The sequence below is a fragment of the Maylandia zebra genome, linkage group LG1, assembly GCF_041146795.1.
Source record: "Maylandia zebra isolate NMK-2024a linkage group LG1, Mzebra_GT3a, whole genome shotgun sequence".
NCBI classification, from domain to species: domain Eukaryota; kingdom Metazoa; phylum Chordata; class Actinopteri; order Cichliformes; family Cichlidae; genus Maylandia; species Maylandia zebra.
This window is the reverse complement of record NC_135167.1, coordinates 18,025,631-18,037,988: the sequence shown is the minus strand read 5'-3', so window position 1 is coordinate 18,037,988 and position 12,358 is coordinate 18,025,631. Positions and strand designations below refer to the sequence as shown.

The window sequence follows — 12,358 nt, the reverse complement described above, 5'->3', positions numbered from 1 at the left end:
TAATAAGGGCTTTCTGACGCACTTGCCAAACTACATCAGAATGGGAAATGTATTTCGGAGGAAGGACACAGAAACAAGGCAAACAAGTTTTGTCCTGTGTAAATGTAGCATGATCAGTTTAAGAAGTGTGTGCAACTGAGAGTTTAGAAGACTGTTTCATATTATCTGAGAGCCTTTCAGTGTCAGGGAATTTATCAGGACGATATTACAGCCGTGATAATTAATCTCTGGGACTTGTTAACAACTGATTGAACAGTCTTGTCAGTCAGCTCTTTGTTCCTGCTGACAATGTCTGAGTGGTTTCTCTGGAGTACTTCATGTGAAGATCTCCAGCACTGTGCTGTCAGCTCTTTAGCCTCCTGCCGGAACCCTGAGCACGAGGTTCAGTCCAGGTTTACTTTAATGTGATGTCTTCTCAGGAACTCGAAACGGTAGAAATGAGGACAGTCAGTGAGCCACCATTCATTCCTTCAATCACGTCTCGCTCTCATTATTAGGACTGGAAGCTCCCCGAGGCTAATCTTTGTGAATGATTATGCTGTTGACAGATGAACTCAGAGTCATAGTTTCTAATTAGATATGGAATCAATCTGCATTTGGAGATTTTGGGCAATAAACTATTAAAATCTTTCACCGGGGTTCTATTTGATATTATTATAAAGGCTTCCCTCTTATTCCTTTTTTCCTTTTTTTCCCCTCTCCTCACCACCATTCATCCAATCTGCTTCACACCCAAGGAAGTGAAGTCTTATTTTGGGCTAAAAGTTGATTTCTGTTATTCTTTCACAAGAAAAACTTTTGATCACGACATCCTCAGTAGGCCACTGTCGATAGGGAGTGTTAGCAGCGTGATCACAACAGCTCATTGAATAGGGCTCAGTCTAAACTGTGAACAGTCATTGAGACAAACTTATTACCACCTGATGTGAAGATGTTGAGGAATGCTATCTTTAGTAACTATCAGCTGTCCCACCATCTGTTTTATCACCACAGTGGTTATTTAACGGCAAGCAGCTAGTGAAAGTGGAGTTTGGGACCGATTAACTATTGTGGTCCGCTCGATAGGCACAAGCTCTGCAGCTAAAGCTCGCTTCACTTGTGTTTGAGCTTGCATGCAGTGAGAGACACGTATGAACTTATAGCTGTCCTCCTTTCAAAACTCACACAGTATTTATGTGTGAGTTTTTGCACGCTGTACTTCTTATAAACACTCTGGCTGCTTGTTGTTTACTATAGCAGCACACATGCAGGGCAAGTATTAAAGCCTGTGCATATAAAATCAATCTAAATAATGTCATTTCTGGATCGCAGTCAAAGACTAATGCTGTTGGATCATTGCAGGTAAATGTTGAAAACTCAAATCAGCTGTGTATTTGCTGACATATCCCATTTCCCCCCCATGATAAATGACTGCAATAACTCAGTTGTGCTGCAAAGTGCACTGGTCCCCCTCTAAACAGGGACAATGTGAACGGGCGCTGCACCAGTTTTAGAACACTGTACTGTCTCTGCAGAGAGAGGAGGTTTTGTGGATGTGTTGCCCTCACAACCTAAAAAGCTGATACGGTAGTAAAATTTCATTTGAGTAAGGGAGTAAGCTTCTTTGCCCAATTTGGCCCAAAGATGCACCCTTCTCTCTTTCTCTCCCCCCCTTTTCTACTGACCTTAGCAACGAGTAGGAGGAGCAAAGAGATATCTTTGTGTATCAATTTCATTTCTTACAGGAAAATGATTCCCAAAACCCTGATTACGCAAGTCATTCTTGTATAATCAGGTTCAGAAGCCCAGGGCTCTCTCTGTGAATCATTTGTATCCCATGAACAGCCTAGCATGTAATTGACTTTAATGCATGTATTAGAGGAACACTTCAGGAGGGATAGGCCTGTGCATGCCTGGGATCCCATCGCGGACACCTGAGCTGTTCTTTATCATCAGTTTTCTCATCAAAAACACGGATGCTGTAGGATCTAAGACTCCAAAGTCAACAAACACACACTGCTGGGATTGCTGTGATAAAGTTCACTGGAAAATCCAGATGACGTGTGCATGCGTGTGTGAGTGTTTAACTTGGTGTCTGTAAAGATGTTTTTTATTATCCAACTGGGCCTCTGCTACCAGCTCAGTGGTAACAGAGGCCTTTAAGAGACGTGGCACTTTTGTTGCCTCTTGCATTAACACTAACCTTTGCCCTTTTATCTATTTAATGCTCATTTAGAACTACTTATGACTTGAGTAGCCGTCTACCCTAGGGCTGTGCGATATGACCAAAATCTCGTATCCCGATATAAAACAGATATCGTCCTGATAACGATATAAATCACAAAAAATTTAATATTTTCTGTAAATTCTGTGAATCTCGGGTAGGTGAAGTGTTTCCAGCTGCGCGTCATGTACCTGGAGTCCAGTGTTTTAATTGATGCATGAAACTATACTTTTTTTTTTTTTTTTTTTTTTTTTAGACCTAGGTTGTAACGGCCACCGTTTTCTTTGAGTATTTATTACACGGCGTGCTGCGGGGAAAGCCTGTTCTAACGTTTGAGTCTAAGGTTTCTTTTTTAGCACTTGACGACTCTTTTTTTGCTTCTCATCCGTCAATACTCTGCACACTTTTTCACGTGATTCAGTTTATTTTGAAAATTCTCAACAGGAACGTGAGCTTTATTGTGAAAGGTTTATGTGGAAAATAAACAAGTGGACATGCGACGGTGTTACCGTCGTTGTTGCTAACGACAACCCATAGAAACAGGCGCTTGTCTGTCTGTAGTGTGGTTATATTAAATATGAGGAAGAGAGAACTTTAAGAAATTAATATAGCCACTACAGTGACCATCAAAACGATGAAAAAATATTGCCGTAAACAGTTTATTTTGCGACACCACGAAACAAATGATAGCGTAAAATGAAACCATAGTCGTTTTTATATCGTCATCCAATATATATCGTTATATCGAACAGCCCTAGTCTACCCTCAGACCATGTTCTTACATCAGATGCAGCCCATTTTATCAGGGAAGGCTGTTCACTGCTGATAGGGTGTTTTGATTATTTGGTTTGTGGTTTGGCAGGTTACCCGGAGTGCCTCAATGAAAGCCTGCTGGCCTAGATAGTTCCTTCAGTAGTGAAGGTCCACTGTATCTGTTGTTTCCTGATGAATCCAGCATTCCTGTCTAGGAATGGCTGCAATCCAATGGGGATTGCGCCATGGTTTAGAGGGCATTAAGAGTGCATGTCCATCTGGCAGGCGATGGGAATGCACTTGACTGGAATATGTTCCCAAGCCCTTCTGTTTCTGCTTTTTGTATCTGCTTGCAGCTTATCTTGCTAGAGAAGTTCAAACTTGATGAAATAGGCGTTTTGATAACAGCAGATGTGATTCTCAGTTTCTTGCCACTAGTGTTATATGGCCATTTATTTTTTTCTTTCACTTGACCGTTTCAGGCTTTAGGCTTCCTAAGGTTTACTTTTTCTACAAGGACATGGTAATGCACAGTGGTTTTCAGTCATAAACATTTTTTTCTTTAATGGTTGAATTCAGATTGTTTAAACAATCAAGGCCAAAGAGTGTGGGTGTGTTTTGTCTCAGTCTGCAGCTTAACCACAATGAAAGATGAAGTTGAGTATTTCACAAGTAACTTTTTGTTAGACAAGTGCACAACCTGCCGTGTGTGTGTTTATATATACAGCAAAATGCTGTCATTAGGCAAGTAACATTAGGATAAGCAGTTTGTCTGACGTTCTCATTCTTTCTTTTAAGGCATGGGACCCGATGCGCAGGAGAAGTGGCGGCAGTTGCCAGCAATGGGATCTGTGGCGTTGGTGTGGCTTACAACGCAAAGATCGGAGGTATGGTGTGGATGATTGATTCAATCTCACAGAGGCAAAACTCAGTTTCATCTCAGGTCTTATTTTTTTCTTCCTTTTTTTTCCTCTGACTGCCAGAATGAGGTGAAATACTTGTTCTGCTGTGCCTGTGTTATTTTCAGCCCATTTCCCAGGCACAGCATGCCACTGAATCTCTTTGAACATCACCACAGTTGTTATGTGGATTGCCAGTGTGTTGTAAGTGTAATGGTTTTGCATGGAGTAGCAGTGCTGAAATGCACTGAAATGACACAATCATATAGCTTTTATTGAATCTCCATTAGCCATAACAGTTTGTATACACGCTACACATAAATAAAAATGGCTTTTATACTTCAGGTGTTCTCTTCAGGCAAACTGTTCAATCCCCAAACCCATAAAATTATTAGTTAAATTATCTCTTTAACATTTTGTGACAGTCCTTAGCCAAGGTCAGTGCCCTGCCTTACATTTGTAAGATTTGTATTGGCCCCTTAGTCCAGCTCTCCACATAGATGCTTGAAATTAAGCTTTTTGTGGTGTAATTTTGCTGACAGACATCAGCGCAATAAATTGCAAACTCTGAATATTTACAGGCACCTTGTTGTGCTGATGGTGTCTCAGAAGAAATGAAGGGACTCCTCAAGGTTTTAACTAATTCAGCATAAATGTGAATCTGCAATCTTTAGTTGGTCAAAAGCAAATCCTGCTTTAGGTTTTTTGTCTTCTGTTTTTTAAGCCAAGTCCCAGACAGCCAGAAGTCAGATTGCTGTTCTACACGTTTGGCAGGGTCTCGTTGGGACCCTGCTGTAATTTCAGCTCCTGCTGTTTTCAAGTGATGCAACCACAAATTGACTGTGTCACTCTAGCCAAAGAAATGCCATCACCTCGTGTCTGTGTCCATCACTGTGCACATGCAGGCTGTTGCTGGCTTTCATCTTCACTCGTTGTCTTTTTTAATTTAAGAAAGCAAGTCCAATGAAATAAATCCCAAATGCATATTTGTACTTCGTTGTTTCTGGTTTGCCTCGTTGTTCTTTGTTTTACAGATATATTTTCCATTTTCATCAACAAGGCAAACTACTAATGCAAAATTTATGTGGCAGATTGACCCAAAACAAATCGGTTGATAGAAAACAATTTTCTTAAAGTATTTCTCTTATTTCTTTTTATGAAATAAAACAAAACAATTTCCTGGTTGCAGCTTCTCAAAGATTCTTTTCTCACTTTTATCACAAGATAAATATTTCCATCACTTAAAAAGTCATATTTTTATTATTTTAAACCATTTTAGATGTTTGTTTGATCGTTTAATTAACCTATTAACGAGTTTCCTAATAATGAAAACCCTAGTCTCGGTGCTAATGCCCGTGATCATCTTGTTCTCTTGTGTTTTTTTTTTCTTAAATGCTTATTTTGCACTCCTAATGGGTTTCCTTGTTAATAAACGGTTTCAGTGAGCTAGCAGTTAAAGTGTCAAGGTGCAACTCCTCACAGATGAATAATCATATGCGGGTGTTTGGCCTTAGGGGTCGGAGTGTGCTGTGTACCACTGTTAGTTTTATCTTTAAATGATGAAGATGCGGAGCAGCAGTCAGAGCCTGCTCATTTATGAGAATATACAAAAGTGGAGAGCGTGGCAAAATATTTTGAAATATTAATTTGTTCTAAAAAGGATTTTGCACCCCGATGGGTTGTTTTGCTTCTGCCTAGAGGGAGAGAGCAGTTTTATCGTTTCTCTTCCCATCCTTCAAAAGAAACTTCAGTAGCTTTTTGACATTATAACAAATATCAGATTCGATTTGTACATCTTGAATATCAATTATTTCATCTTTAAAAAAAAAAAGAAAGAAAGTGTAATTACATTTTTTTTTCTCACATGCTAAAATTCCAGCCACATCAAATGGGCGGTTTGAAAAGAAGTTGCTGTGGAGCTATTGCCACTACATGTGTGCTGTGTTGATGATGATGATGATGATGATGATGATGAGGATAATGGCTTAATGCTTGTTTTAGTGCAGAAGACATATTGTTTTGTCAGTGTTGTGGTGGTCTGATGACTCCAGGATGCAACCTAATGATGTTTAGTCCTTTTTTAAGGACTGCACATGCTGTAGGAGCTTTTTTTTTTTAATCTAAGTACACGCTCTAGCTCACTATGTCTCTGCTTATCTCAATATCCTTCTGCCTACTTCCAGCTGTTATAAAGTTTGACTACTGTGTTCTTTATCTACACTTAAGGCTCTTTTCGATCAGTAAAGTCCAACCAAAACCACCATTCACAAATGACTAAAGGGAAAAAAAAAACTTAAAGTATTCATCCACTTTTCACAAAGAATAACACTTTATTTTCTTATTACAGGGTACAGACATTTGCCAAAAATTTGCCTGACATATTACAACACAGTAACATGAGTCCAGATTGTGCAGATTCTTCAATAGCTCTAAAGAAATGGAAGGAAATGTGTTCGTCAAACATCAGAAACAAGCGAGGGAAACCCATTTATTGTTCATGCTGTCATTATTCCAGTAGCATAAGCTGGTAGGTAGCGGTGCAGCAGTGCAAAGTTGTTGGGTTTTTTTTGTTTTTGTTTTTGTCGTCTTTTCTTTTCTTTTTTTTTTTTCCCTGCACAAGATCACCTGCCATCTTATCACCTGCAGAACTGAAGCCCATTGTTTAGCCAGAATCCTCTCCTGTGAGGTACTTTTATGGTTGTTTTTAAATTAGATTGATTGACTGACTTCAGCATTCTTAAGATTAACTGGGGTAAAGAAACAAATAATCCTCACAATTAATTAGAAAAGTCCCAGTTCTGACAAAAGTAGAAGCTGATACAGTAGCTTTGACAACATTAGAAGGGTCACCACCTCAAACTCTTTAAATCTTCTCTGAAATGTTTCACTTCTTTGGGTTTATGGTAAATAGACTCAGACAATTACACTTTGATAGATGCATCTGGGGTTCAGTATCATGTTCTAAGATACTTTGACATGCATACTAGAGCAGGATGGGATTGAACCACCAACATTAAGGCTCTTGGGCCACAGCCGCTGCAGGATGAGCTCATCGTTCCTTCAGGCTGGTCAGCATATGGCACATAGAGGTGTCGGTTTGTTCACAGTTCACAAGAATTGAAACTCCTCCAGCAGTCTTGGCCAGAATTTAATCAAAGCTGCACACAATTATCACCTAATGGGTCTTCACCAATTTTTTATTTTTATTTTTTTTTAAACCTGTTTCTCTGTGGGGGATGGTGAGACGGATGAGCTAATAATTCACTGCCGCTTTTTGTTTCCTCCAATGTGTGGCACTTGGACATTACAATCAGTTGTTTTATTTGTTCGTTTATTTTTTAAACACTTAAAAAAGATTATTGACAGAAATGCAAATAATTAATAAGATTCAGAGGCTGGAATGTGGAATCTGCTCTAGAACTGTATTGAACCTGTAGTATGGCTCTTAGCCTCTCTATCTTGGGGAGATTGTGATTCAGGATTTTGGACAGCTAGAGGAAATGCTTGAGTCTCCTCGTCCACCTACACATTCCTCTCACAAAAATGTATGCTGCCATGGAAACGCTAGTAGCAGTTTGGAGCTTTTGGAGAATTTCAAAGAGCAGCTGCTTTGTTACTTATAGCCATATATAACAACATGAAGTAACCTGACCTGTAATCGGAGCAGCAAATTAGTTTGTTATTAAAGTGCCTTGGATTCCCCCACCCCTGTCACTTTTCTTGTGGAAGAACACTTGTTTCATTGCGAGACGAGTGTCTGAAAAAAATAATTGGACTGGACAAACACCTACTCTACATAGCCATCCTGCATTATGTGTTTTGTCACTGGCACAGCATATTCTTGCTATCATTTGCCTTATAAAGAAGCTTTAGTTTAACGGATGCTATTAGCCACTGTTAGGTGTTGAAATAAGAGCAACTTTGATCAAATTTACGCTCTCACAGCTGCACTAATTTCATGTAGACACAGAAGAAGAAAAATTGTTTCCTTTCGTCTTTTTAATCTGAGTTTTTAGTCACAGGAGTCTGCTTCACACTTCAGGAGGTAGTTCACCCACAAACCAGCTCAAACACCAAGGAAAATCAATAGAGATAGTGTTTGATTTACGTGATGGGCTCCGTAATCACAGCAGGTAGACATAAAACTAACGGCAGCATGCAGCACACCACTGCAGGAGCTTTACAAATACACATGAACGCTGTATCGAAAACTCATGTGTAAATATGCAAATTAGACACTACAGCGGTAGTGTTCTGTGCCTACACCTTGCTGAGTACATTGTCATTTCATGCTGCGACACTATGGCAAAGAGCTACAGACGACAGTAACAGGTTTCTGCAAAATTGCCGTCAACATCAGCACTTTGCATTGTTCAGTTGTATTGAAAAACTACACTAATTTAGCATTGCATTCATTCATATGTATGTATATATGTATGTTAAATACACATTTTATTGCATATATTTTTCTTGATTGTCATGACCGCAGGGTAGTTTGAGTGCTTATCGTTGGATTCAAGGTGAACCAAACTAAGCTGTACACTGTACAGGTTAAAAAAACAACAACAACAAAAAATAAAAACACCAAAAACATCACAGTTAACAGACACAAAATTAAAAACTAGTCATTAAAAAAAATCTACTAAAATATTTATAACGCATGTGTGTGAGACAGATTCCCAATTCTGCTTTAGTTTTTGGTATTTGGTTGTAATGAAAAGAAGTCTGTCTAAATCTCCTTATGGGCGACCAAATCTCTCAATTTTTTTTATTTTTTATTTTTTTTAAATCACTTTAGCTTTGAGATAATTTTTCTACTCCGCAGATGTAGTTGTGATCTTATGATGGCTTAAGTGTTACACCCTCTACAAAATGCCTTGTTTAGATGAGTTGGTGAAATATTGATCAGCCGTCTTGTGATAAAACATACATCCTCTTTATTGCATGAGGGTGTAATCATCGATAACCTTGCACCTGCCCATTACCAGCCATTTCATTTTATACAAATTCACTCTTCCAGATGCAGCTTCGTGCCTTATGCAGATGGTTCTGTATCTGTAAAGGCTAAATGACACGCACATTTTCAGTTAACCTAAGCATGTCAGTAAATTCTCTGGCTCCTGGAGCAATTCTCATTTTCCAAGGTGACACGCAGTGAAACTGAATTGGCATCTTTGATTTACAGTATCGTAAGAATTATGGTGTAAAAGTAGTAATAAATTCATTTCTGTTTTGCCATGCCGTCTTTGACGTAGTTGACATTTGCATTTGTGAACGTACATGCAGGTGTGCGAATGCTGGACGGTGAGGTGACTGACATGGTGGAGGCACAGTCTCTCAGTCTGAATCCCCAGCACATTGACGTCTACAGCGCCAGTTGGGGTCCGGAGGACGACGGCAAAACTGTCGATGGACCGGCCAAACTCGCCAAAGAAGCTTTTATGCGTGGCGTTACAGAGGTGTGTGTTTGTGTGATGCAGAAATTATTTACTGCCTGTGTGTCGCTTCCTTTCAGCAGTCAGTAATTGAACTGTTCAAGCATGAGAGGACACAAGCGGGAAGAACAAAGCGTTTTTTGACCCTGACAATTATGAATAGAAAGGAATGTCCTCTGAAAGCCACCCAGGAAGAAAACTCCTAGAAAATGAAAAGCGGCAGCACTGGCAGAAATCAAATGTTTGTTTGTGTGTTTATGCCTCACCCCCCACCCTCCCCTTTTTGTCTAGTTGAAGGGTACTTATTAGACTCTGAGTTCGTCTTTTATCTTTGCATCTTTTTTAGATAATCAGGTTGTGCTTTCTTTAAGTGTGAATTCAGTGCTTATTTCCCACCTTCCCAAGGTTGTTTTTAAGAATTCCAATTAAATTCCATTAAGTTAGCAGAGCTTTAAATTGCTTAATGACAAGCATTTATAATCAAAAGCTTCCAAACACATGCTTATCTATATGCACATACACGTAGAGGGTTTGTAGAAAAGTAATTTCAGAAACTTTTCTGCTAACATCTAACGACGCGATGTGAATACTAAGCGACCATGCATACCGTCATGTCATCAGCCCTGTTGTTGACTTGTTTTAATGCATGTGACACACTGGGTGTGTGTCAGATATGTGAAATGAACAAGTTAACAGATTAGTAAGTATACAGATCACACCCCGACCTCTCACATCTGCTCGCCATGAATAAACACATCCATCCCGCTAACACAGACTCTTGTTATGGAGCAGTAGGATTCAAAGCATGTGCCATAAAGCTTGATTGGAACCGCTGACACTGACTACTAAGATAATTGCCACAGTGACAGCACTGTCAGATGGTGGTGTGGGTGGTGCATGGCTGGAATTGATCAATGCAGAGAGGGAGAGACAGTGCCACTCAATACAATAAAGCCGCTCTTAGATGAAAATTATTGCACTTCAAAGGCTGAGAGGTTGGATGATTTATTACAATGAGCTGTTGTCGTATACTGCCTTTCCATATTGAATTGCTGTCATGCGATATTTGGCTCTTTGTAATTTAGTGAGTGACCACCCAGGCCTGTACGTTGGGTTTTAATGGGACTCTTTTTGAAGCGAGCTCTGAAGTGAACTTGCCCCACTATAATTGGGCTTCCTATTAAAGATTGAATGAGATTTTGTTCTTCTGTGGATACTGTTAGTCTTTGGTACACATGGATGAAAGGACATGTGGTTGTCTTTTATTTTCCTGTTTGTTTAAATCTATGTTGTGTGTTCTCCAGGGACGCGGTGGTTTAGGCTCCATCTTTGTGTGGGCTTCTGGTAATGGAGGACGGGAGAAGGACAGCTGCAATTGTGACGGCTACACCAACAGCATCTACACGCTGTCCATCAGCAGCTCCACACAGAACGGCAATGTCCCCTGGTACAGCGAGGCTTGCTCTTCCACCCTTGCCACCACCTACAGCTCGGGAAATCTAAACGAGAAGCAGATAGTGAGTTGGCTCTTTCCAGATTTTGCCGTCTGCTGCAAAGGTTGCACAAAAAGTACTAACACACACTGCAAAAATACAGCTCACTATCACCTAAAACATCTGGAACAGTTTAAAATCTGAGAAGCAGGAAGCCTGGAGAACTTAATAAATTGATCATTTTAATGGTTGGAGATCAATTTTAATCTCATTGCGATTAATTCTGAACACAGTACATTAAGCTTTTTCAGCATTCTCATTCTGTACCCTCCATGTGTGAATCACAGCTAGCTTCTTCATTCTTTGCTGCTTTTGTTTCCTTTTTTTTTTTTTTTTTTTTTTGCCTGTCCCGTTTGGCTCTTTTGCCATCAGAATTGTTGTCTAAAGGCAAAGAAAGATGCCCAACGGATTTACTTTACCAAATGCTTTTGTTTCCACTTCTTCACCATTCATTCAGTTTTGGGCCATTAAAATGATTATGAATTGTGACTGGCTGAAACTCCATCTGGCAATCTGTTGCTGCTTAACACTCTAGTCACAAATGCTGTTTCCCTCTTTGTCTCTCACACGTGCACACACACAGTTTCTTTCTCTTGCATGCACCCTAGCTGACAGACCAACCGGACGGGCAGATTATGACATCTCCGTGACGTGTGGCTGGTTCCTTAATGCTTCAGTGATGCACTCATTTAATAGTGCTGTCATTCATGAAGCCAGGAATAAAGAGCCGGAGTAGGTGGGAAGAGAGCTCTGGATCTCTGAGGTTATACAGGAATATCTTCACTTGTGTTTTTTTCTTTTTCTTTAAATCACATGTATTCCATCTGTCGCTTTCAAATTAAAGTGAGTTATATGTGAACCTAAGGCTCCTGAATGCATAATGACCATTAAAGTCATTCTTGCAGTGCATTTATTATTCCCTCAGTCTGTTAAAAGATCAGTTTCTGTATGCTCTGCGCTGGTCAGCAGTTTGTGATCAAAGCTGCTTTTGTATCAGCTTCATTCAGTAGCACTGATTGATTTTACCTCCAGAATTATACAATGGGTGACTTGGGGTCTTATCACCAGGCAGTGTTTTGTAACCTTTATCTTCCAGCAGATGTTTTTTTTTTCCTGAGGACAAATACACCACAATTCTTTGTATTCATGTAGCTGTAGAAAATTCTCACCTGGGAGCTGCCCAGTACAACTACAGCAGAGTGCTGGGGGTCATTGAAATGATCTCTGCTAGAGCAGTCCAGTAAAAACAAGACTTGTTCAAAAGAAGCAAAACATAAGCTTATATGGTTTCTCTGGTTTTATTTTTCTGCTCTACCCATTAGAAGATTTATCCTTGCTAGGGAGAGAGAATAAGTGAAGAAGTGATGGAGGATAAAGGTTTTTACTCATTCGAGGGAAACAAATTCCAATTTATCGGGTTACAAGAGAGCGAAATATCTTGTGAATTTAAAAATAAAATACAGCTGAGATTTGAATACCTTCATTGTCAAGTGATGAGCTATGTAGAATTACATGAAGAAAATAGACACTGAGGACGGAGCACAGTTAGAAAATTGCATTAGCTGTTTTCCTTCT

The 12,358-nt window shown here is 39.6% G+C and overlaps 1 protein-coding gene across 4 annotated transcripts in view; it reads left to right on the top strand.

The window, feature by feature from the left end:
- furina (furin (paired basic amino acid cleaving enzyme) a) overlaps positions 1-12,358 on the top strand; it is an 84,626-nt gene that overhangs the window by 57,866 nt on the left and 14,402 nt on the right. For all 4 annotated transcript variants that reach the window (XM_076882760.1, XM_076882763.1, XM_076882762.1 and 1 more), the window contains exons 7-9: positions 3,755-3,843; positions 9,142-9,314; positions 10,595-10,807. In XM_076882760.1, coding sequence (XP_076738875.1) covers positions 3,755-3,843; positions 9,142-9,314; positions 10,595-10,807 — 475 coding nt within the window. The remainder of the gene's footprint in view (positions 1-3,754; positions 3,844-9,141; positions 9,315-10,594; positions 10,808-12,358) is intronic.